The 24989-nt window shown below is 40.2% G+C and overlaps 1 protein-coding gene across 2 annotated transcripts in view; it reads left to right on the forward strand.

Moving 5' to 3' along the window:
- The window catches only part of LOC311088039 (E3 SUMO-protein ligase RanBP2-like), a 90724-nt gene that overhangs the window by 24488 nt on the left and 41247 nt on the right, over positions 1-24989 (forward strand). For both annotated transcript variants that reach the window (XM_084121675.1, XM_084121676.1), the window contains exons 7-11: positions 3918-4113; positions 4192-4492; positions 5975-6156; positions 6561-6742; positions 6825-6948. In XM_084121675.1, the coding sequence (XP_083977801.1) occupies positions 3918-4113; positions 4192-4492; positions 5975-6156; positions 6561-6742; positions 6825-6948 (985 nt within the window). The remainder of the gene's footprint in view (positions 1-3917; positions 4114-4191; positions 4493-5974; positions 6157-6560; positions 6743-6824; positions 6949-24989) is intronic.

Here is a 24989-nt window from a genome sequence, read left to right on the forward strand (position 1 = left end):
AGTAAAGCGTGGGGTGCAGTGGTGTAAAGCGTGGGGTGCAGTGGAGTAAAGCGTGGGATGCAGTGGAGTAAAGCGTGGGATTCAGTGGTGTAAAGCGTGGGATTCAGTGGAGTAAAGCGAGGGATGCAGTGGAGTAAAGCGTGAGATTCAGTGGTGTAAAGCGTGGGGTGCAGTGGAGTAAAGCGTGGGGTGCAGTGGAGTAAAGCGTGGGGTGCAGTGGAGTAAAGCGTGGGGTGCAGTGGTGTAAAGCGTGGGGTGCAGTGGAGTAAAGCGTGGGATGCAGTGGTGTAAAGCGTGAGATTCAGTGGTGTAAAGCGTGGGATGCAGTGGTGTAAAGCGTGGGGTGCAGTGGTGTAAAGCATGGGGTGCAGTGGAGTAAAGCGTGGGATGCAGTGGTGTAAAGCGTGGGATTCAGTGGTGTAAAGCGTGGGATGCAGTGGTGTAAAGCGTGGGGTGCAGTGGTGTAAAGCGTGGGGTGCAGTGGAGTAAAGCGTGGGATGCAGTGGAGTAAAGCGTGGGATGCAGTGGTGTAAAGCGTGGGATGCAGTGGAGTAAAGCGTGGGATTCAGTGGTGTAAAGCGTGAGATTCAGTGGTGTAAAGCGTGGGATGCAGTGGTGTAAAGCGTGGGGTGCAGTGGAGTAAAGCGTGGGATTCAGTGGTGTAAAGCGTGGGGTGCAGTGGAGTAAAGCGTGGGATGCAGTGGTGTAAAGCGTGAGATGCAGTGGAGTAAAGCGTGGGATGCAGTGGAGTAAAGCGTGGGGTGCAGTGGAGTAAAGCGTGAGATTCAGTGGTGTAAAGCGTGGGGTGCAGTGGAGTAAAGCGTGGGGTGCAGTGGAGTAAAGCGTGGGATGCAGTGGTGTAAAGCGTGAGATTCAGTGGTGTAAAGCGTGGGATGCAGTGGTGTAAAGCGTGGGGTGCAGTGGAGTAAAGCGTGGGATTCAGTGGTGTTGAGCGTGGGGTGCAGTGGTGTAAAGCGTGGGGTGCAGTGGTGTAAAGCGTGGGGTGCAGTGGAGTAAAGCGTGGGATGCAGTGGAGTAAAGCGTGGGGTGCAGTGGAGTAAAGCGTGAGATTCAGTGGTGTAAAGCGTGGGGTGCAGTGGAGTAAAGCGTGGGGTGCAGTGGAGTAAAGCGTGGGGTGCAGTGGTGTAAAGCGTGGGGTGCAGTGGAGTAAAGCGTGGGATGCAGTGGTGTAAAGCGTGAGATTCAGTGGTGTAAAGCGTGGGATGCAGTGGTGTAAAGCGTGGGGTGCAGTGGTGTAAAGCGTGGGGTGCAGTGGAGTAAAGCGTGGGATTCAGTGGTGTAAAGCGTGGGATGCAGTGGTGTAAAGCGTGGGGTGCAGTGGTGTAAAGCGTGGGGTGCAGTGGAGTAAAGCGTGGGATGCAGTGGAGTAAAGCGTGGGATGCAGTGGAGTAAAGCGTGGGATGCAGTGGTGTAAAGCGTGGGGTGCAGTGGTGTAAAGCGTGGGGTGCAGTGGAGTAAAGCGTGGGGTGCAGTGGAGTAAAGCGTGGGATGCAGTGGTGTAAAGCGTGAGATTCAGTGGTGTAAAGCGTGGGATGCAGTGGTGTAAAGCGTGGGGTGCAGTGGAGTAAAGCGTGGGATTCAGTGGTGTTGAGCGTGGGGTGCAGTGGTGTAAAGCGTGGGGTGCAGTGGTGTAAAGCGTGGGGTGCAGTGGAGTAAAGCGTGGGATTCAGTGGTGTAAAGCGTGGGGTGCAGTGGAGTAAAGCGTGGGATGCAGTGGTGTAAAGCGTGAGATGCAGTGGAGTAAAGCGTGGGATGCAGTGGAGTAAAGCGTGGGATGCAGTGGTGTAAAGCGTGGGGTGCAGTGGTGTAAAGCGTGGGGTGCAGTGGAGTAAAGCGTGGGGTGCAGTGGAGTAAAGCGTGGGATGCAGTGGTGTAAAGCGTGAGATTCAGTGGTGTAAAGCGTGAGATTCAGTGGTGTAAAGCGTGGGATGCAGTGGTGTAAAGCGTGGGGTGCAGTGGAGTAAAGCGTGGGATTCAGTGGTGTTGAGCGTGAGATTCAGTGGTGTAAAGCGTGGGATGCAGTGGTGTAAAGCGTGGGGTGCAGTGGAGTAAAGCGTGGGATGCAGTGGTGTAAAGCGTGAGATTCAGTGGTGTAAAGCGTGGGATGCAGTGGTGTAAAGCGTGGGGTGCAGTGGAGTAAAGCGTGGGATTCAGTGGTGTTGAGCGTGGGGTGCAGTGGTGTAAAGCGTGGGGTGCAGTGGTGTAAAGCGTGGGGTGCAGTGGAGTAAAGCGTGGGATGCAGTGGAGTAAAGCGTGGGGTGCAGTGGAGTAAAGCGTGAGATTCAGTGGTGTAAAGCGTGGGGTGCAGTGGAGTAAAGCGTGGGGTGCAGTGGAGTAAAGCGTGGGGTGCAGTGGTGTAAAGCGTGGGGTGCAGTGGAGTAAAGCGTGGGATGCAGTGGTGTAAAGCGTGAGATTCAGTGGTGTAAAGCGTGAGATTCAGTGGTGTAAAGCGTGGGATGCAGTGGTGTAAAGCGTGGGGTGCAGTGGTGTAAAGCGTGGGGTGCAGTGGAGTAAAGCGTGGGATGCAGTGGTGTAAAGCGTGGGGTGCAGTGGAGTAAAGCGTGGGATTCAGTGGTGTTGAGCGTGGGGTGCAGTGGTGTAAAGCGTGGGGTGCAGTGGAGTAAAGCGTGGGATTCAGTGGTGTAAAGCGTGGGGTGCAGTGGAGTAAAGCGTGGGATGCAGTGGTGTAAAGCGTGAGATGCAGTGGAGTAAAGCGTGGGATGCAGTGGAGTAAAGCGTGGGATGCAGTGGTGTAAAGCGTGGGGTGCAGTGGTGTAAAGCGTGGGGTGCAGTGGAGTAAAGCGTGGGGTGCAGTGGAGTAAAGCGTGGGATGCAGTGGTGTAAAGCGTGAGATTCAGTGGTGTAAAGCGTGAGATTCAGTGGTGTAAAGCGTGGGATGCAGTGGTGTAAAGCGTGGGGTGCAGTGGAGTAAAGCGTGGGATTCAGTGGTGTTGAGCGTGGGGTGCAGTGGTGTAAAGCGTGGGGTGCAGTGGTGTAAAGCGTGGGGTGCAGTGGAGTAAAGCGTGGGATGCAGTGGAGTAAAGCGTGGGGTGCAGTGGAGTAAAGCGTGAGATTCAGTGGTGTAAAGCGTGGGGTGCAGTGGAGTAAAGCGTGGGGTGCAGTGGTGTAAAGCGTGGGGTGCAGTGGAGTAAAGCGTGGGATGCAGTGGTGTAAAGCGTGAGATTCAGTGGTGTAAAGCGTGGGATGCAGTGGTGTAAAGCGTGGGGTGCAGTGGAGTAAAGCGTGGGATGCAGTGGAGTAAAGCGTGGGATTCAGTGGTGTAAAGCGTGGGATGCAGTGGTGTAAAGCGTGGGGTGCAGTGGTGTAAAGCGTGGGGTGCAGTGGAGTAAAGCGTGGGATGCAGTGGAGTAAAGCGTGGGATGCAGTGGTGTAAAGCGTGGGATGCAGTGGAGTAAAGCGTGGGATGCAGTGGTGTAAAGCGTGGGATGCAGTGGAGTAAAGCGTGGGATGCAGTGGTGTAAAGCGTGGGGTGCAGTGGTGTAAAGCGTGGGATGCAGTGGTGTAAAGCGTGGGATGCAGTGGTGTAAAGCGTGGGATGCAGTGGTGTAAAGCGTGGGATGCAGTGGAGTAAAGCGTGGGATTCAGTGGTGTAAAGCGTGAGATTCAGTGGTGTAAAGCGTGAGATTCAGTGGTGTAAAGCGTGAGATTCAGTGGTGTAAAGCGTGAGATTCAGTGGTGTAAAGCGTGAGATTCAGTGGAGTAAAGCGTGAGATTCAGTGGTGTAAAGCGTGAGATTCAGTGGTGTAAAGCGTGAGATTCAGTGGTGTAAAGCGTGGGGTGCAGTTTTTTTCAGTGTTAGCCTGCTAGATAACGTCAGTGCTTCGGTCAGCAGACTCACGCGTTCATGAAATGTTCACGCCATGTTTCTGCTGCAGTTTGGACCGTGTGATGCAGTCTCTGAAGAACACGGCCACGAACACTCTGGACGAGCTGTCGGAGGTGTTCACGGAGACGAGGGCTCAGCTGTACCTGTACGCCGGGACGCTGCTGCTGAAGACGGCGCAGGACGGGCCGCAGCCGTGGACGGCCGTGCAGGATTTAGCCGCGCTCTGTTATCTAGTGGCCTATCAGGTATGATGTGCGTTTCCTCTGCTTCATGCAGCTCGTGTGATCAGCCACTGCACAGTGTAATGTTCATGCTTTCCTCAGGCTCCGAGACCCAAAGTCAAGAGCTTGAAAAGTGAGCATGCGTCCCATGAGCCTTTGGAGCTGCTGGCTTCGGACCGCCAGAGCCAGGCGGGTCACATGCTGTTGAATCTGAGCCGGGACGTGGAGCAGCTGCTGAAGGACGTGGTGGAGGCGTTCGGGAACCGGAACGGGCCGAGTCTTCTGTTCAACAAGCTCTTCGGCTCAGAGGCACACGACCAGCTCTCCTTCATCTGCAACGACGAGATGCACATGGTCCGCGCACACGCGCCCAGCACTGACGATCTGGCCAAGTGGGACAGCGGTGAGTGTCACACACTCTAGATCCAGTCCGGTCTAGTGCTGCAACCGATCACAAAACTCACCGTTCACATCATTTTATGGTTTTTGAGTCACAGATCAGAGAATTTTTCAGATAAGCAAAAAAGGGGGGAGATAAACAGCAGCAGGTATGTATAGGCTGATGTCACTTTAAAGGGTTATTCACCCAAAAATTTAAATTGTCATTTACTCACCCTCATGTCGTTCCATATGAGGTTAATTCTCATTACCCGGCACGTTTGAGCTTCAGCAAGAACCAATGGGTTTCATTCTTGTGTGTCAAACATGTACTGTTGAGCTTGTTGTAAACTCCGAATCGAAGACCAGGAGACTTTTGGGATCACGTTGAAGAAGTTATTCTTTATTGTGGACTTCGCTTTGACGTGGCTGCAGTTCTTCAAAAGTCTAAGTGGACGTTCTCATACAGTTTATATACATTTAGGGGCAGATACCAAAACTTTGTGATGAGACTGGTTTAGGAACCTGTTTTAGACTGAGAGTGCTGCCCATCCTAATCCACTCAGCAGATCTATTCAAATGCTGAGACCCGAGTACAGGACTGGCAGGACTCTCTTGCTAAAACACAAGCTCCAAAAGCCATTAAGAGTTTCAGTAAAACAGGACTGACCAGAGTCTTTTGCTAGAAAACTCTGATAATAATAATTTATACCTAACCTTAACATGCTAAATTCAATGTAAACCTAAATTAAACATTTTAATAAATTTGTAATACAAGCTACTGTTTATTTTTGCTGAAAAATGTTTATATGTGAATAAAAGCCTAAATTAAATCTGTTAATTTAGCCTTACAACATATAAAGGGATTGAGTTTCTTCAGGAAACTTTGGACTAAACTGCTTAATTCATATGGATTTGTTTTACAATCACTTAATGACAAAGACATAATTGTCACAGTTGGGACAAAGTTGTTGCATGGACTGTCAATGGAGGGACAGAAATGTATCAGATTTTATTTAAAACATCTTAATTTGTGTATCAAGGATGAACAAATGTTTTATCGGTTTGAAACGACATGAGGGTGAGTAAATGATCACAGAATTTTTGGGTGAACTAAACCTATAAGACAGAATGCACGGATCCAATACAATGATACACATCCAAATTTTATTTCTCTACTTTTAACATTCAGTTAAGATCGACTGTGTTTGAGGATAGCCGAGGTCTGAAACGTGCCTCTCTGGGGTGTGTGCATAGATTACAGCACGCGAGGGCCGAATAAGTTGTCTTTCGCGTCTCCTTGTGCTTGAATGTTTAAATTGACAAGATTTACAAACATACTCAAATAATAAACTTTTGTTCTATGATGGTTAAACTTATTCTATGATGGTTAAACTGCAATAATCCACGGGTCATATGCCTGTCGAACCGTGAGGCCTGATGCGTACAGAGCTGTGATCCGTTACAGCACTAGTGCTGATGGCGGGGTGTGTGTGTGTTCACACAGGTGCAGTGCTGCTGCACGCGGGCGATCTTCAGCACCTGGCGTGGCTCGGCCTGCAGTGGGCGCTGATGGACCAGAGTGTCAGCCTGCAGCGCTGGCTCAAGCAGCTCTTCCCTCGCCTCACGCTCGAGACCTCCAAACTAGACACCAACTCACCCGAGTCCATCTGCCTGCTCGACCTGGAGGTGCGTCCACCCCTCCTCATCCTCAATGAGGCACGGGGGAAACATTCACACACATTTGCACATGCATTCATGTCTGATGATTGGTTTAGATGCTGTTATAGGTGATGTAGCCTCTCGAAAATGCTGTGTTTTAGTTAACGCAGTAATTTAATGCCTGTGATTGTATAATGCTGTAAAACTCTACCTAACATACGTGTTTGGCTGATGGCATTTTTAGAAGATTGACGTATTGATGAAATTTAGGAAATCAAATGTGTTTCTTAGGGCTGTAGTCCATAAGCACAGCACGTTTGGGATTAAAGTCCTGGCTGTCATACTGTCGTAAAGGACTGGAAGTGGCAGGATCTCAGCGGACCTGATGAAGCTCCTCAGCTGTAACTCTGTGTATATGTGATGTGTTGCAGGTGTTCTTGTGCGGCGTTGTGTTCAGCAGGCAGACGCAGCTACAGGAGACAGCACGGATGGCCTCGTGCTCCTCGCCGCATCAGCCCCGGTGTTTGCCTCTGCACATCATCAGGCTCCTGTCCTCCGCCAAGCAGCGCGAGTGGTGGGACGCCGTCTACCGCCTGATCCACAAGAGAGCGCTGTGAGTGATTGCCCTGCTGTGAGTGAAGGCCTGACGCATGGCTCTGTCTGACTGAGTGTTTTCTGGTGTGTGTGTGTGACAGGTCGGGGGCGTCGGCTAAACTGCGGATGCTGGTTCAGCACGGTCTCGACACGCTGCGCGCCGGAGAGAAACACGGCCTTCAGCCGGCGCTGCTCATCCACTGGGCTCAGCATCTCACTGACGTGGTACGTCTGCTCACAGCCGTCCTCATGATGCTCTTCTGAGCCAGGAATTATGGAGTGCTCCGGTCTGATGAGTGTTTTTTAAGGGGATAACGGTTGTTTTCATTTAGGATTTAAAGGAAGAGTTCACTTAAACATTTTAATTCTGTCATCATTTACTCGCCCTTAAAGGAGAACTCCGGTCAATTTTAACATTGAGCTCATTTTATTGTACATTTGGAGTGCTGTCAATACAGAGAACAACGACAAAAATCGGTGTTGCCTACACCGAGTTATTCTATTTTTAAAATTTGCACCCTGTTGACTTCAATGGGGCAATGTTTAAACCTGCTTTTAGCCTCTTAACATCCTTGATGTGTCATTACAAGTGCACAGAAAATGTGAGTGATTCCTTCTGAGTGAACACGAGTGGATCTGACTGCGGTAGATTTAAAAGATATGTATAAAAATTATGTTATTTAAGCCAGCGCAAATACCTGTTTACATCCTGTTTTTCGGTTGAAGTCCAAAGTAGTCGATTGCCGAGTTCACGCGCATAGGTTTAGTTACCAATGATCACGCGCGTGAACTCGGCAATCGACTACTTTGGACTTCAACCGAAAAACAGGATGTAAACAGGTATTTGCGCTGGCTTAAATAACATAATTTTTATACATATCTTTTAAATCTACCGCAGTCAGATCCACTCGTGTTCACTCAGAAGGAATCACTCACATTTTCTGTGCACTTGTAATGACACATCAAGGATGTTAAGAGGCTAAAAGCAGGTTTAAACATTGCCCCATTGAAGTCAACAGCGTGCAAATTTTAAAAATAGAATAACTCGGTGTAGGCAACACCGATTTTTGTCGTTGTTCTCTGTATTGACAGCACTCCAAATGTACAATAAAATGAGCTCAATGTTAAAATTGACCGGAGTTCTCCTTTAAGTTGTTTCAAACCTGAATGAATTTCTTTCTTCTGCTAAACACAAAAGAAGATATTTTGAAGAATGTAAGTACATTTTATTTATATAGCACATTTAAACATAGCAGAACCATCCAAAGTGCTGACCAAAGTAAAAAACAAATTGAATAAAACAGAAAACAACCAAACAGAACAGACAGAAACAGCAGCAAGATGATATTAAAATGCGAGGGAATAAAGATAGGTTTTCAATTTAGATTTAAAAATAGCAATTGAATGTGCAAGGCGGATGTCCAGAGGCAATTGGTTCCATAGACGGGGGGGCGGCAACAGCAAAGGCTCTATCTCCCTTCGATTTTAGACGGGAGCGAGGAATAGATAAAAGAGCCCTGTCTGAAGATCTTAAAGATCTAGTGGATGACAGAGGAGCAATAAGATCTTTAAGATATAATGGAGCTTGATCATTAAGAGCTTTAAAAACAAACAACAGAATTTTAAACTGAATTCTAAAATGGATCGGGAGCCAATGAAGCGAAGCTAAAATTGGGGTGATATGATCGTATTTCTTTGTCCCGGTCAGCAGCCTTGCAGCTGCATTTTGGACCATCTGGAGGCGTGCAAGCGATGACTGAGGAAGACCCAAGTACAATGAATTACAGTAGTCCAAGCGTGAGGTAATAAAAGCATGAATAACCTTCTCCAAGTCTTGGAATGACAAAAATGATTTAATTTTGGAAATTAACCGCAATTGATAAAAACTATTCTTTACAACAGAATTAATTTGTTTAGATAAACATAAATCTGAGTCAAGAATGACTCCAAGGTTCCTGACCTGAGAGGAAACTGAAGGGAAATGGTTACCCAGCTCCTTAATGAGACTATTCCTCAGTTTTGGAGGGCCAAAGACAATGATTTCTGACTTGTCCTCATTAAGTTGGAGAAAGTTAATTGATAACCATTCCTTGATGTCCCGGATGCAATCCATCAAGGTCTGAATGGAATCACTAGCATTCAATGGAAGATACAGCTGTGTATCATTGGTACATCTCATAACAATGGAATAAAACATTGTGCTCCTTAATAATATCCCCCAACGGACGCATATATAAGTTAAAAAGGAGCGGACCCAGAATAGAGCCCTGAGGTACTCCACTAATAATAGGAGCAGAAGATGAAGAGAACTTGCCTATCTCCACAAAAAAAAGGCCTGTCTTTAAGATAAGAACTAAACCATTGTAAAGCTGTACCCTTAATACCGAATAAATGCTTTAAACGCCTAATAAAGTATATTATGGTCAACAGTATCAAAGGCAGCTGTATGATCAATACAGCATTTTTACCAGCATCAACTGTAAGTAAAATGTCATTGAGTACTTTTAGCAAGGCAGACTCTGTGCTATGATGGGCAGTAAAACCAGATTGAAAAGGTTCTAATAACTTAGCTGCATTTAAAAACAGGTTCAATTGAGACAGCACGACTTTTTCTACAAGTTTTGATAAAAATGATAACTTGGAGACAGGCCGATAATTATTAAAGCAACCCTCATCCAGACCTTGTTTCTTAAGCAGAGGCTGAACAACCGCATGCTTAAAACTAGCTGGGACTACCCCAGTATTCAAAGATGAATTAATCAACACTTGGACACCGGGGCCAATTATAGGAAAAGCTGCTTTTATAATCTCTGATGGAATAACATCAAGTGAGGTGGTAGTTATCTTCATCTTGTTAACCAGCTCGCAGAGTTCCATTAAAGAGACATGCTGAAAATTATAAAGGAAAAACGGACTAGAGAATGTCAGTAACCAAACAAAGGGCTCCAGACTGCGACCAAATGGTTGCATTTTGCGACCATTTTTGCTGACGGTGCGACCAAAGTTTGATATAGTTTGCGCTGGTGCGACCACAATGTTGCCCAGCACTGGGGCCATCCTTAAAAATATTCTTGTTTGCCGTAACCCGACCGACCCTGTCAAATAAGGACCGACCCAATTAATTATTTTTTTTCCCTTTTAGTCCGACCGACTTGCCGGTTGTAAACTTGCGTTAAGACCAACTGATTTTTTATTTTTTATTTTTTTTTACTCTTCAAACAACTAATACAAATGCAATAACATGATATTAATTATATTTTAGTAAGTATTGTGAATATAATTTGCCCATAGGCCTACATACAAACGTAGGCTACGCTCTCTTTTAAATAAAAACCCGTGGCGTCATCTATGATTATAAGGGCTGTAGGCTATATGCGAAATGAAACCGAAATCACGACACTCAGATCCACGAACCTGTGTCGCTGTGTGAGGCGGCAGAATTGCCACACACCCCTTCCAACTTCCAGAGTTAAGGCCATTGCACACTGAGTCTGAAATTCGCATCCGAAATTTCCGCACGTAAAAAAAATAAATTCGACCTCACGTTATGTCAATCACGCTTGCACACTGTCTACGAAACTTTCGTCCGTAATAAAAAAATTCGAATCGGGTTCGATTTTCTGCGTTTTTCGCATCCACAGCCAGTATTTTGAGAGGTTTTTGGACGATTCAGAGCCGTACAAGCGAACAACAAAATCCAGAATGGCGTCTGACAAGTTAATTCAATCAATTAAAAATGAACCCCCTGGGGTCGGCGGTATTACCGGCGATACCGCTCGCTTTTTTTTATCAGTGTAAAAGAGACTCATAAATACTCTATTGACTTTGATTTTCCATAGGAGTTTCATACATCAATCGATCCTGTTAAGTGTGTATTTTTTTTGTGTATACTCACAATAAAAACAAAGTGTTGTGCTTTTTGCCAAATAAAGAAAAATAAACACGAAGCGAGTTCTGCCTTCTCTCTGTCAGTTAAGTCCATTCTGAAACGCGTCCGAAAATGAACCATAACTCAGCGAATACTCAGTCAAACAGTCACACAGGCACACAGGCACGAAGCTTGAATTCTCTTCTTTTAAATGAAGTATTTTTTATAAAAAACAAATATTCTCAGTTTATGTAATATAAATGAAATGAGAGAGATGTCAGTCGTTCTCATCTCAGCTCATTACGTTTTAATTTGACTCCGCCCACGGAGAGCGCGCGCTATTCAAACGCAAGTGTGAGGCGATCCTGCAATCCTGTGAAACGCCCACATCAGCTGGATAACACACACTGCGAGTTCACTTTCAGACTGTACTTTACGACGCTGTGAGGAATAATACTATCTTGATAATAATCCTGGAAAATTTACCTCAGAAGTTCTGGAAGTTTCATTTCGAGGAGCAACAGATCCAGCTGAGGAATAGGTCAGTTCTATGCTTTGTTCTAATCGCAAGTGTCTGTACACGCAAAAAGACTGTTTAAATATGAATCGCGTTTCTGTGCGTGAATGAATGAATGCACAGATGCGCGCTGTTGTGTAGCTACAACAACTGGCACAAATACTGTTTCAAAATGAATCGCGTTTCTGTGTGTGAATGAATGAACAGCTTTTAGCAAACTCTATTGCTATACTAAGATGAGTAAAAATCGACTACAAAAATCGGATAGATTATAAAGTTTTTACTGTAAAATACTGCCACATCAAATAAGCTTATAATGTTGCCAATTTCCGCTCATGTGTTATATAATGTTTTGTCAAATATATATATAATGTTTTGTCAAAAATAATCAACTAAGATGTTATAGTGTTTGTTCCAATGTAGGCGATATTCAAACTAATGAATCCTTAACTTTGAAATACGTATGATAAAATGTATTTATATATATATATATATATATATATATATATATATATATATATATATATATATATATATATATATATATATATATATATATATACACATACACATATACACACATACACACATACACACACACACACACACACACACACACACACATATATAAAATACTATTTTTGTCAAAAATAGTCATCAACTAAGATGTTAGATGTTCCAATGTTGGCTATATTCAAACTAATGAATACATATGGTAAAATGTAGGCCTATAATCATTTTTTTTACAAAGAAAGAGTACACTTGAAATATTGTTGAAATTGTAATTATTGTTGTAATTGTAACCTTTTTAATAAAATAGCAAAACATATTTACAAGATAGATGTAAGCAAAATCTTAAATGGTCAATATAAGTCTTCTAAATATATCTTTTGTCCTTGCTTTCATTCTTGTGGCTCAGTCAGTGTCACACCTGAATGAATGGCTCATTATGCAAGTCATTACACATAATGGGTGGGACATTGTATTCTCAGGTGTAAACCACTCCTCCTTCACGCCCCCCTCGCATATTGGCTTTCCAAGCAAAACCTGTCTTAAGCCCTATTCGCACGGGATTAGTATTACCCCTGGACCTCTGTAATTAAGAAATTACCCCCTGACGTCTGTGTTTTTGGTGGCTTATTCACACGGGCAAATAAATGTCCTTAATTCCCTCGAGTTTACGGACTTTACAGCGTGCGCCCACCACTGATCTATATAGAATGACTCATTATATAGATCAGTGGCGCCCACCCATTCACACTTCACTAGCTGAACGTGCTGAAACGAAGATCGCGCTGCAGTATTGCAATTCAAAAAAAGAACTTATTTAAAACCAATTTATTAGAGAAATATATTCTATATATTATAGAATATAATATTATTGTATAAATATATAATATATCTTCTTTTTCTTTTATTCTTTGTCCATATTTACAACAAGCCTGCCTGAAGAAGGTATTATAAATACAGAAACGTCGCGATAGGCTTGTTTTTCTATTCATTTTATTTGGTTTATTTCATTTTATATCATTTTTACTCTTTCGCACTTTGATTTCTTGAGATATTTACAGGATAGACGTCTTTAGAGGCCGTGTGAGACAAAGAAATGCTCCACGATACAGACTACTAAGTTACACTACCACAAAAAGCGTCTAACTTTCCAAAAGAGCTTCCATGTTGCGCCAAAATGCTTAATTTGACGTTTCCATGACAATGGTCCGAGTTGAGCTTCCGGATCACGTCTTTACTGTAGTTTGTTTTCTCTTTTGCAGCACTTCATAGTTTTTTTGGAGAAAAACTATAATCGGATTGGAGTAGAGCATATCGAGATATTTTATTGTTAATATAGTTTTAATACAGACGTAAAATGGACTGTTAAACGGCCCATAATGGTTACGTTCTTTAGGAAACGATAGGCTCACAGAAAAACAGCCCAAATCACAGACATGGGGATTCGCACGGGACTGGTATTATCAGAGGACCCCTGTGTTGGCCGAAATACGGTAGGTAATTTTCGGGGGAATTTTTACAGACATGGCAGATTCGCACAGGATAAAAATCACAGACGACCTCTGCGATTACAAATTACCGGAGGTCCCTAGGTAATACTAATCCCGTGCGAATAGGGCTTTACACAATTTAAATCAAAGTATTGTTTTATGTGAACGATAAAGCAAGACTATTTTCACATAATTTTGAAGCCAGAACTCGAAGCGACAACATCCATTAGTCAAAAGTCTTGTGGACACATATTTAGTATGAGTTTTGTGGTCTTATTTCAGCAACTTTCATTTTTATTTTTTTCAATAACCACGCATAAACATTATTCTCTTAAAAATACAAACATCTACATACATGTTGCTCACATATTATGGTAGCCCTGTTTGTGCTATATAGAGTGAATTTACACCTTTGCCATTAATGTGTTTATAAATAACTGAAAAAAGCACAAATGTCAGGGCATGTCAAAACATCCCAAGGGCCCCAAAAACACCTTAGACCCCAGAGGGTTAAAATCAATTCGATCAAGTGTTTACATGTTCTCTCGATCGGATTAGAAAAGGAATAAACCTCCCCTCAGATCGAAATTTCGGATCGATTAAGGTGTGATTGAGCAGCCAATTCGATTACTAATCATGTATTATTTGGGTATAAAATATAACCATATAGAGCTGTTCTGTCTGCCCAGCGCTCCCGCCGGCCGTGTGTGTGTGTGTGTGTCCATACCTTAGACATAACAGGATCGATTGGTTCACGGAAATTGTTGGTCTTCTTTTTAATATGTGGCTCCAGTATCGCTATCAAAGCATCAAACTGTTCCACTGACATTCTGAGGTAAATTTTGAATCGCTCTGGATAATTTCGCAACTCATTGATAAGGAGATGAAACTCTCCTTCCTCTCGGCGCAATCTCAGGATTGGATGGTCCCAATATTTCCTCTTTCTTTTTCTCTTTTTTAGAAGAAAGAGGGCAACAAAATCATCCTCACTGCTTGACGAATCCATTTTGTATTTTTTGCGTTTTTTCCGCAAAGGTTTAATAAATATGCATCGGACTCAGTGTGCAAGGTTTCTGTGCGTGACGAATTTTAAGGCTGACGAACACGAAAAAACGCATGCGAAAATTTCGGACTCAGTGTGCAATGGCCTTTATCCTTTCCGTCCAGATCCAATGCTACCACATCTTTACATTACTATTGGGCAATTCCAATGTTATGGACGTGACATTTGCAGTCAAAACTTGAAATATAAATTATCAGAAAATGCGTTTAATACTATATTGAAACGACTGTATACATCCATACTCCCTTAATAAAGGAGTCCAGACGTTAGAAAAATATCAGTGTACACATTCGTTTTATATTTAATATGAGGGAAATACACTTGCGTTAACTTTTAAAAAATCTTTTAAAATTTTAAAATTCTTTTTCAAAAAATCTTTAACTTTTAGGTGGTAAAATATGTTTTAGTAATTCTATGAATTACACTGCGCAAACCAAAAATAATACTACCCACCAGGGTTGGCTCTCCACAGAACATAATATATTCATTTTATTTTATTTTTCGTGTTCGCATTTATGAGGAAGAAACAATGTTACGGACGTGACCGCTCTGAAGGCGGCACTACAAGACTGCTTTAAAACTTTCACAGAGATCTCAAACAGGCATTTAAAACACCAAATATTAAGGATTGGAATATCAAGCAAAATAATATTCGATAATTGATCGAAAATCGTATCTCTCCCCCCATATGCTCACCGGCAAGACGCTCCGTCATTAAATTTCTCTGTAGCCTACTGTAGGCTAATAGGCCTATGTGTTGTAGCCCAGTCATTAAAAAACTATTTAGTTTCATATTCATGTTTAAATAAAATAATATATTTTTTTAAATTTTATGTTGATTATATGAAAAGTGAAAAGCATGAATAAGATAAGATGATCCCGAAAATATTGGGAGACAAATGGAGTGGGCAGACAAGATTTTGACCACTTCATTAAGTTTGTTTTTGTAGAAAACCTTTCATTAAAGTGAATTTCGTTTTGTATTAATTGTATCTTAATTTTAATCAATGTTTCATCAACCAATTGCCTGGATTTAATAAATAAGAAGTATATATATTTATAAATATAGCAGGCAATAATCAGGACACTGAGGCGCCGGCGCGTGAACAGGAGCTCGTGTCTCTTAAATGAACTGAAACTCAGCGTATAAGCTTCTTGCCTCACAGACCTGAGAAATGTGTATATATAGAAAGCATGAAATGTGTACTTTTTAAACAAAACAATTCAAAACGAAAGAAAACACTGTTCTCTGCTTCTGTAATCCGTATGAAAAGTGCATTTCTCTCTGGCGTGTTCACTACTGCGAAGATCGTGAGTCGGCATCGTCAACTTCATCTTTGACACAGAAAACACTTAATAAACAATTGAAATGTCTCCTTGATATATTTGACTTATTAATAATCATTACTTTTCCCAGTTCTTTGTGACAGCTATAAATGTATTTTTCATTTTTAATTTTTTTTAATCAAAATCTTTTTCTTTTTTTTCTCTCGACACCTCTTTAGCTTGGCATGAAGTTCTGGAAAACTGTCAGTGAAGTCCCGATATGCAAATTTGTTTAAATTCATACCTACGTAATCACCATGACCAAAATTTTACTTTTTTTTTTTTTACATTGAATCTTTTTTCTTTTTTTTTTAATCCCTTTATTTTCATTTTCTTAAAGACAACAAACATGCACAATGACACCAAAATAGTAACTATACATGTAAATATCTAAATATACTTCCTAAGCAGTACCTTGTACATGCTACATTGAGCTGAGTACTTGAATTAGAACACCCCCCTCCCCATATTGCAATGATTGTAGAAGGTTTCTTCAAATGCTCTACAAACAAAAACCTTTTGTACATGAGCAAAGAGTGAACATATACAATCTTTTATCTTAGTGAGCGACAACAACAGAAATTAAAATAATGTATAATCAGACAGCTTTTTTAAATTAAAGTAGTTGTAAAACAAAAATAATAAAAACAAAATAATAATAATACACAAAGCTTGTTCAGTCCACCTTTAAGAATTTTCTTATTGGTTTCCAAATCTTAATGAAAATGGATAGTTTGTCTTTTAATATAAATCTCAGTTCTTCCAAGTGCAACATATTTCCCAACTCCCTAGCCCACATCTCAAAAGTGGGTACAGAATCTGCTTTCCACATCTGCAAAATAATGGCGCTTTTCCATTATCAGTACCAGCTCGACTCGACTCGACTCGGCTCGCTTTTCGCTCCGTTTTCCATTGCAGATAGTACCTCCACAATAGTACCTGGTCGTCATAGCGACGCCGCAGGAAACTGCCGTGACTTTAACCCCCAGAGGTCGACGGTATCGCCGGCGATACCAGCTCGCTTTTTTTTTTATCAGTGTAAAAGAAACTCATAAATACTCTGTTGACTTTGATTTTCCATAGGAGTTTCATACATCAATCGATTCTGTTAAATGTGTATTATTTTTGTGTATACTCACAATAAAAACAAGTGTTGTGCTTTTTGCCAAATAAAGAAAAATAAATACGAGGCGAGTTCTGCCTTCTCTCTGCCAGTGTAGTCCATTCTGAAACGCGTCCGAAAATGAGCAATAACTCAGTGAATACTCAGTCAAACAGGCATACAGACACACAGGCATGAAGCTTGAATTCTCTTCTTTTAAATGAAGTAATTTATATAAAAAACAAATATTCTCATCTTGTGAAATCTGTATTAAAAGAGCGATTCCAGTCGACCTCATTAGAACTAATTCAAATGTAATGTGACACGCCCACGGAGAGCGCGCGCTATTCAAACGCAAATGGCTGAGGTAATCCGCGCAATCCTCTGTGAACGCACCCATATCAGCTCGAGAAAACCAAAACACAAGTTTATTCAGAACATTACTTGTTTACACCGTCTCGCAGCGCTGTGAGGAATAATGAGGAATACGAGGAATACGAGCTGAGGAATACTAGTAAGTTTTTTTTCCTTCTCGGGTTTCTGTTTATGAATGAATGAACGGCATAGATGCGCGCTGTTTACCACAGCTGGCAAAAAACAATATTACGTGACAGTTCTCCATTATGGACGCGAGCGCTCTAAAAAAAAGCACTAAAAGACTTTCAAACTTTCACAGAGACCTCAAAACAGAAAGTACAAATCCTTTCTTTAAAACGAATTTCGTTTTGTATCAATTGTATCTTAATTAATAATTTTTTCATTAACAAATTTCCTGGATTTAAAGTAAATATAGGCTAGCAATCACAACATAAGGTGCTTGAACTGGAGATCATCATGAACCAGACCGTAGCCTACTCGCCTCACATGTCTAAAAAATGTGAAATATATTTACAGAAAGCTGGTTCTAAACAAAACCATCCAAAACAAAAAACTATGTAGCCTAATAAATGTGCATTTCTCCGGTGCGTTCACTAGCCTACTGCGAAGATCGCGAGTCAATAGCCTATCGTCAACTTCATCTTTGCCAGAAGTTAAATTTAAATCGCGTGTGTGAATGAATGATGATGTTTTAGCAAACTGTATTGCTATACTGAGATGAGTAAAAATCGACTGAAATATGTTGAAATAAAATGTAGGCTATTTGTATAAGCAACGTATTAAACTGCAAATTAACAATATGCCCTAATATTTCATGAAAACAACGTTACAGTCAGGGGAAATATGAAAGACAACATCTTGTTGACTAGATTTGGGTACAGTTTTTACTGTAGAATATACTGCCACGTCAAATAAGCTTTTGTTTAGCAATTTCTATATATAAAATTCTATTTTTGTCAAAAATAAAGTCATCAACTAAGATGTTAGCTGTTTCAATGTTAACTAAATTCAAACTAATGAATACATAGATAAAATGTAGGCCTATAATCTTTTTTTTTTACAAAGAAAGAGTACACTTGAAATATTGTTGAAATTGTAATTATTGTTGTAATTGTAACCTTTTTAATAAAATAGCAAAACATATTTACAAGATAGATGTAAGCAAAATCTTAAATGGTCAATATAAGTCTTCTTCTAAATATATCTTTTGTCCTTGCATTGTGGCTCAGTCAGTTTCACACCTGAGTGAATGGCTCATTATGCAGAGTGGGTGGGACATTGTATTCTAAGGTGTAAACCACTCCTCGTTCACGCCCCCCTCACATATTGGCTTTCCAAGCAAAACCTGTTTTACATCAATTTAAATCAATGTATGGTTTTATGTGAACGATGAAGCAAGACTATTTTCACATAATTTTGAAGAAAAAACTCTAGGTGAGGACATCCATTAGTCAAAAGTCTTATTGACACATATTTACTATGTGTTTTGTGGCCTTATTTCAGAAATTTTAGTTTTTAGTTTTTTCAATATCCATGCATAAACATTATTCTCTCAAAAATGAAAACATGTACATACACATGGCTCACATATTATCGCAGCCCTGTTTGTGCTTTATAGAGTGAATTTACACCTTTGCCATTAATATGTTTATAAGCAACTGAAAAAAGCACAAATGTCAGGGCATGTCAGAACATCTCAAGGGCCCCAAAAACAGCCCAGACCCCAGAGGGTTAATCTTTTACGCAAGACGCGCGAGACACACCTGCTACCCACACACACAGGAAAATGGAGGAAATCGAGTGTATGCTGTTTTTGGATGTTTTTATTTTTGTTTTTGCTGTTTTTTTTATTCAGGATACTCCGTCTGGCGCGTGCAATGATGACGCAGTGAATAGTGACGATTCTCTCTGACCAATCAGCAATCTGTCGTGTTTTCACGTCACATTTTAGTATCGCCTCAGCTCACTTAAAACCTCGCCGGAGGTGGTACGAAAAAAAGTACCTGGAAGCAGGTACAGGTACAACTTTTACACAGTGGAAAACCAAACAGAGCCGAGTCGAGCCGAGGCGAGCTGGTACTGTGTAGTGGAAAAGCGCCATAAGTCTTTTTGCAAGCATCATACACAGCGAAATGGCCTGTGTCTGATATTTATTGCAAGAAGCATTCTCTGCTCCTAAAAGTCCAGTGCAAGGCTCAGGCTCCAAATCAATAGAGTTTGCTTCAGAAAGAAAATTTAAATATACATTTCCAAAATGGTTGAATTTTACTACATAACCATAAAGAATGAAACAGTGTGCCTTCTGACATTTTACACTTATTACAGAGTGGAGAAATCGTGGGATAAATTTTATGAAGTTTTGACTTAGAATAATGAAGCCTATGAATTATCTTGAACTGAATCAGATTGTGTCTAGCATTCAAAGAACATGCATGTATGCTTCTCAAGCACTCATCCCACATGTTTTCGTGAATGTTTAGACCAATTTCCTCCTCCCAGTCTTGTTTTATTTTCTCTGTGGTATTGTCCACATTTTCTAGCAGTAATTTGTAAAAGTTTGACACACTACCACTCATACCAGGGTTAACATTAACAATTCTCTCTAAAGTGCGATTCAAATTCAAAATTTCAAAGTTTGGAATGTGCTTTCTAATAAAATCTCTAACTTGCAAGTAACGGAAAAAATGTGCAGAAACAATAGCATAGTTTTGTTTTAGCTGTTCAAAAGAGCTGAATGTACCTTCCCTATAAAGATCTTGAATTGTTACTATACCCATGTGTTTCCATTGAAAAAAACAGCTTATCGTGTAACCCCGGAGGAAAAGCATGATTATTACAAATAGGAGTGTCCAGATATATATCTGGAATTTTCAAATATACTTTAATTTGTTTCCACACCTTGATTAGATTAGAAATAACTATGCTTCCGTTGATACTCTTGACATCAATTTTAATGGGACTATTAAGCAGAGCTGGTAATGAAGTCTTATTATTATTACAACAGGCTTCTTCAATTGCTAACCATTCTGGCTTGTCACCTAACTCCGCCAACCCAGATTTTCTCCACCATGCTAAAGTATTTAAATTAGCTGCCCAATAATAATATTTAAAATTGGGAAGCCCAAACCCTCCTTGATCCTTAAGTTTGTTTAGATGTTTCTTGTTGATCCTGGCTGTCTTGTTGGCCCAAATGAAGCTGGTTATAATAGATTCTAACTGTTTAAAATGATAAAGGGGGATAAAGAAAGGAATACATTGAAATACATACAAAAATCTTGGAAGTACAACCATTTTTATAGCATTTATCCTGCCTACCATGGACATGGGGAGAGTCTTCCAAAAAATGACATTATCTTTAAGCTGATCAATTTTCTTTTTCCAATTCAATTTTAATAACATTTCAGGATTTTTAGTGATCATCAGACCCAAATATTTAAAGGTTGTTTGCAATTTTAAATTTGGTGCTGGCTAAAAAAATTGTATCTAGATCGTCAGAGACTGGCATTAATTCACTTTTTTCCCAATTTATCGTGAATACAGAGAAACGGCCAAATTTTTCAATAAGCTCAAGTAATGGTGGAATAGACATTTCAGGTTTAGAAATGTACAGTAGAACATCGTCCGCATACAGAGAAAGATGTTGGGGTCTGCCCTCGATCATTATAGGTGCTATGTTAAGATGTTGCCTGATCCTTGCTGCCAAAGGTTCCATCGATATGGCAAACAAAAAAGGAGATAGGGGGCATCCCTGTCGTGTGCCACGAGATAACTGAAATGAGTTTGAAATGTCTTGGTTAGTAATAACAGAAGCTACTGGATGCGCATAAATAGTTTCAATCCATTTAACAAATTCTGAACCGAATCCAAATTTCTTTTAAACAGCAATCATATATTTCCACTCTAATTGGTCAAATGCTCGTTGAGCGTCTAGTGAAATTACACATGTCTTTAAGTTTTTCTTGTTATAAATTATGCTAAACAGCCGTCTCAAATTGAAATGTATATGCCTATTGGGCATAAAACCAGTCTGGTCTTGATGAATTATTGAACAAATGTACTCTTCAACCTATTTGCAATAATTTTGCTTGTAATCTTAGATTCAATGGGAATAAGGGAAATCGGTCGATAGGAAGACATCTGCAATTTATCCCGTCCTGGTTTTGGAATTAATACTATGCTCGCTCTGTACATTGTTGGTGGAAATTTACAATGTTGTTGCATTTTTAATCAATCTTTGGATTAAAGGTACAAGATTATTCCTAATTTTTTTAAAGAATTCAGCACTAAAGCCATCAGGTCCTGCAGATTTATTATTAGGTAACTGAGATATTACTTCATTTATTTCTTCCAGCGTGATCTTTGTCTAAAAATTGTTTTGCTTCAGTGCTAAGAATGGGAAGGTCCAAATCAGAAAAAAATTCTTCTATTGCTTCCAGGCTCGTATCACATTTTGATTCATAAACTTCTCTATAGAAATCAGCGAAGCAACGATTAATTTCCAAAGGATCAACAATTATCTTCCCATTATCAGATTTTATTTTATGTATTGCACGAGTTGCCTGAGAATGCTTTAATTGTCGTGCAAGTAGTTTTTGGGGTTTATCACCTATTTCAAACTGCCTTTGTCTGATATACATCAGGGTTTTTCCTGGGTCAAAATTGGTCTTCGGTGGTGGCTCACCGACATGGTCATCCACACACAGCAAAGAGTACCCTAGTACCCACATGATCCGCAAGCCCAATATTGACAATACATGTTAAATTTAAAATAAATACAAAGAAACAGTTTGTGATTTTTTTTCTTATCCTATTTATTCATGAAAAAACTATCACTGTCAGGCTAGATAGTAAAAGAAAGCGATTACAACTTATTTTATATCTATACCTTGATGTTTGTTTCTTTTGTTCCTCGTTGTTAATATTTGGTTGTTCATTCTTTTTATTTTATTTTTTTGGGGGGCCATCATTTTCTTCCAGACTGTGGCTGATAATTATTCAATTTTAAACCTCTTCCAAATTATATATAGACTATGCAATTATCAGACACAGATATTACCTGTCACTCTCACTGTCATCCTTTCTTGCCCTCTTTGCAAAAAAAGCTGTGATTTTTCCACGACTGGCTTTCATTGTTTTGAAAGATGGTGGGCGATATGGCAAAAATATCATATAAAGATTTTTTTCAGGAAAATCACGATTCACGATTTTATCACGATTCTTTTTATGTTGGTTTTACTATTTTGTGACTTAGCATTACAGCCAAACTAATGTCCATATTTTAAAAACAAAGCCTTAGGTAACAAAATATAAAAATAAAAAAAGGCAGACAGGGGCAAAGATAAAAATATTTGTCATTATTTTCTTTGTTATTAAATATTAAGATCAAAGATACACATTACACATACACAACTTAATATACAAATTAAATAAACAGTGCTTTGTTTTCAGCTATAGGTGTATTTAACAGTAGCATTGAAGAAAGTAATTAAATGAACAAATATGAAAATAAAACAAAACATAGACTTCACTGTATAAATTAAACATTGATACTTATTAAAGCTACTATTAAAGTTATCAGTCAAGAGCATTGAGTGATTTTCTCTTTGCATTTTGTTGTCTTATTAACATTAAAGGGATAGTTCTCCTAAAAATTCAAATTATCATAATTTACTCTCTCAAGTTGTTTTAAACTCGAATAAGTTTCTTTCTTCTGTTGAAAATAAAAGTTATTTGGAAGATTGTGGGTGACCAAACAGTTGATGTACCCCAGTGACTTCCATAGTATATTCTCCTGTAGGATGGTATCGAAGTCAATGGGGACTAGCTACTTTTTGGATAGCCACATTTTTCAAAATATTAATATTAGAAAAATATTAGAAAATATTAGAAGGAAATTAATAGAGGATTGGAACAACATTAGAGTGCGTAAATGATGAGATAATTTTAATTTTTGGGTGAACTATCCCTTTAAGGACAAGCGGCAGCGTGTTTACTATAACTACTGTCTCTTTAAGAGTTGCGCGCGACGCGTCTAATATACACGCATTTGACAAGCAGATTTTCTCTCAATTTTCTCAAGTTTGCTTTCACTTTAGACATAACCGACTTTATGTAAACCTTGTGTGTAGTATAAGCACAATAAGACTCGAAAGATAACTTAGTCCAGTATCCAGGCGCTGGTAGACAGGCTTTAGTGCATGTGAGCTTCAATGAGAAACGCACACGTTAGAACAGCGCATCAGCACGCGAATTAAATGTTTAACCGACAAGGCATTAAAGCACATGCAAATTATGAACTGCAGTGTCCCGTTCCGTTGTTAACATTTTATGTGAATATACGTCGCGTTGTTCAGTATGTTGGGACAGAGGCGCCAGAACAGATATAATGCTCGATTCTACGATATTTTTTCAAAAGCAGTGTAGACATTTTAATCGTCCACGATCAAAAATCGTCATATCGCACACCCCTAAACCACTTCAAACTGGATAGATTTATTTATTTATTTTTGCGTTTATTTAAAGTTATGTCAGCTGCATGTGCGGAATGCCTGTCACATAAGTTGTAAGAGAAGATAAGGCAACTTTTTTTTGACTGCAATTCACACACAGCGCTAATTCAGCAAAAATATTCTCCGAGTGCACCACGTGAAACATGGATTCGGTCTTCCGACCTTTAGGATCAGTTGATTTTGATGCGAGGGAGAGAGCAAAGACAGAACTGAAGACGGAGAGTGCGCGCGCGGGGGTGGGGCGCTGTGATCGTTCTCTCCGTCACTCCGCTTCACTCACAAAACCCAATTACAGATCAAATAAGGCTTTGGCGGGACAAAAAATCGTTTTGGCGGCCGCCAAAAAAATTTCAATGTAGGAAAAACCCTGTACATGAGTTGTCTTGAAATATTCTTAGAAAGAAAAGTTACATTCACTTCGCAGTGCAACTATTTTCTTAAGAATAGTCTCGCAACTGGTTGATCTGTATTCCATCTCTAAATGTGTTATTTGTGTGTCAATATCATTCAATTTGGCCCTATTCTCTCTATTCTTTGCAGATTGATATGCTATAATATCACCTCTAATAACTGCCTTCATTGCCTCCCATAGGACAGAATCAGATACATCTCCTTTATCGTTGTTTTCTAAAAAATAATGTAAACTTGTTTGAAATATATTTACAAAATTTGACATTTAATAACATATCAAATTTCCAGGCATAATTTCCTCTACTAAATTGTATTTTTAAATTAAGAGAAACAGGGGCATGGTCTGATAATAATCTATTATGATATTGTGTTGAAACTACACTTTGCAACAAACTTGAATCTATTAGGAAAAAGTCAATTCTTGAGTATGTTTTATGGACTGAAGAGTAAAATGAAAAGTCATGGTCCGTGGGATGCAAAGCTCTCCAGCTATCTATTAAATTTAACTTTTGCATGTAATTGCTTAATACACCAGCCGATTTACTTGTTATGGTTCGACGGGGATGCGTGTCTAACCTAGCATTTAACACGCAATTGTAATCACCTGCTATGATGACTCGTGAATGCGTAAAGTCTGGTATGATCTTAAAGACTTTTTCAAAAAATGAAGGGTCGTCGAAGTTGGGACCATAAACATTCACTAAAGTGATGGTTAATGAATTTATTTCCCCACACACGACCAAGTACCTGCCATTCACATCCTTAATTGTTTATGTATAAAGGGGACAGATTTCTTAATGATAATTGCTACTCTAGTTTTAGTAGAAAAATTTGACTGGTAGACCTGAGACATCCATGGAGCCTTAACGCTAAACTTCGCTGTACTTTTAATATGCGTTTCTTGTAGAAAAACTATCTCTGCACCCAATTTCTTAAGATGCGCATAAACCTTTCCTCTCTTAACTGGACTATTAATTCCTCGCACATTCCAACTTAATTTCAGTGTCCCGCCACCGCGAGTGTTCACCCCATTACTCATTAAATGAAACAAAACATGTTTTGCCTGACCCACTTAAATAAATAAAAAAGTGC

Source organism: Abramis brama, assembly GCF_963993115.1.
Source record: "Abramis brama genome assembly, chromosome: 8".
In the NCBI taxonomy this organism is placed as follows: domain Eukaryota; kingdom Metazoa; phylum Chordata; class Actinopteri; order Cypriniformes; family Leuciscidae; genus Abramis; species Abramis brama.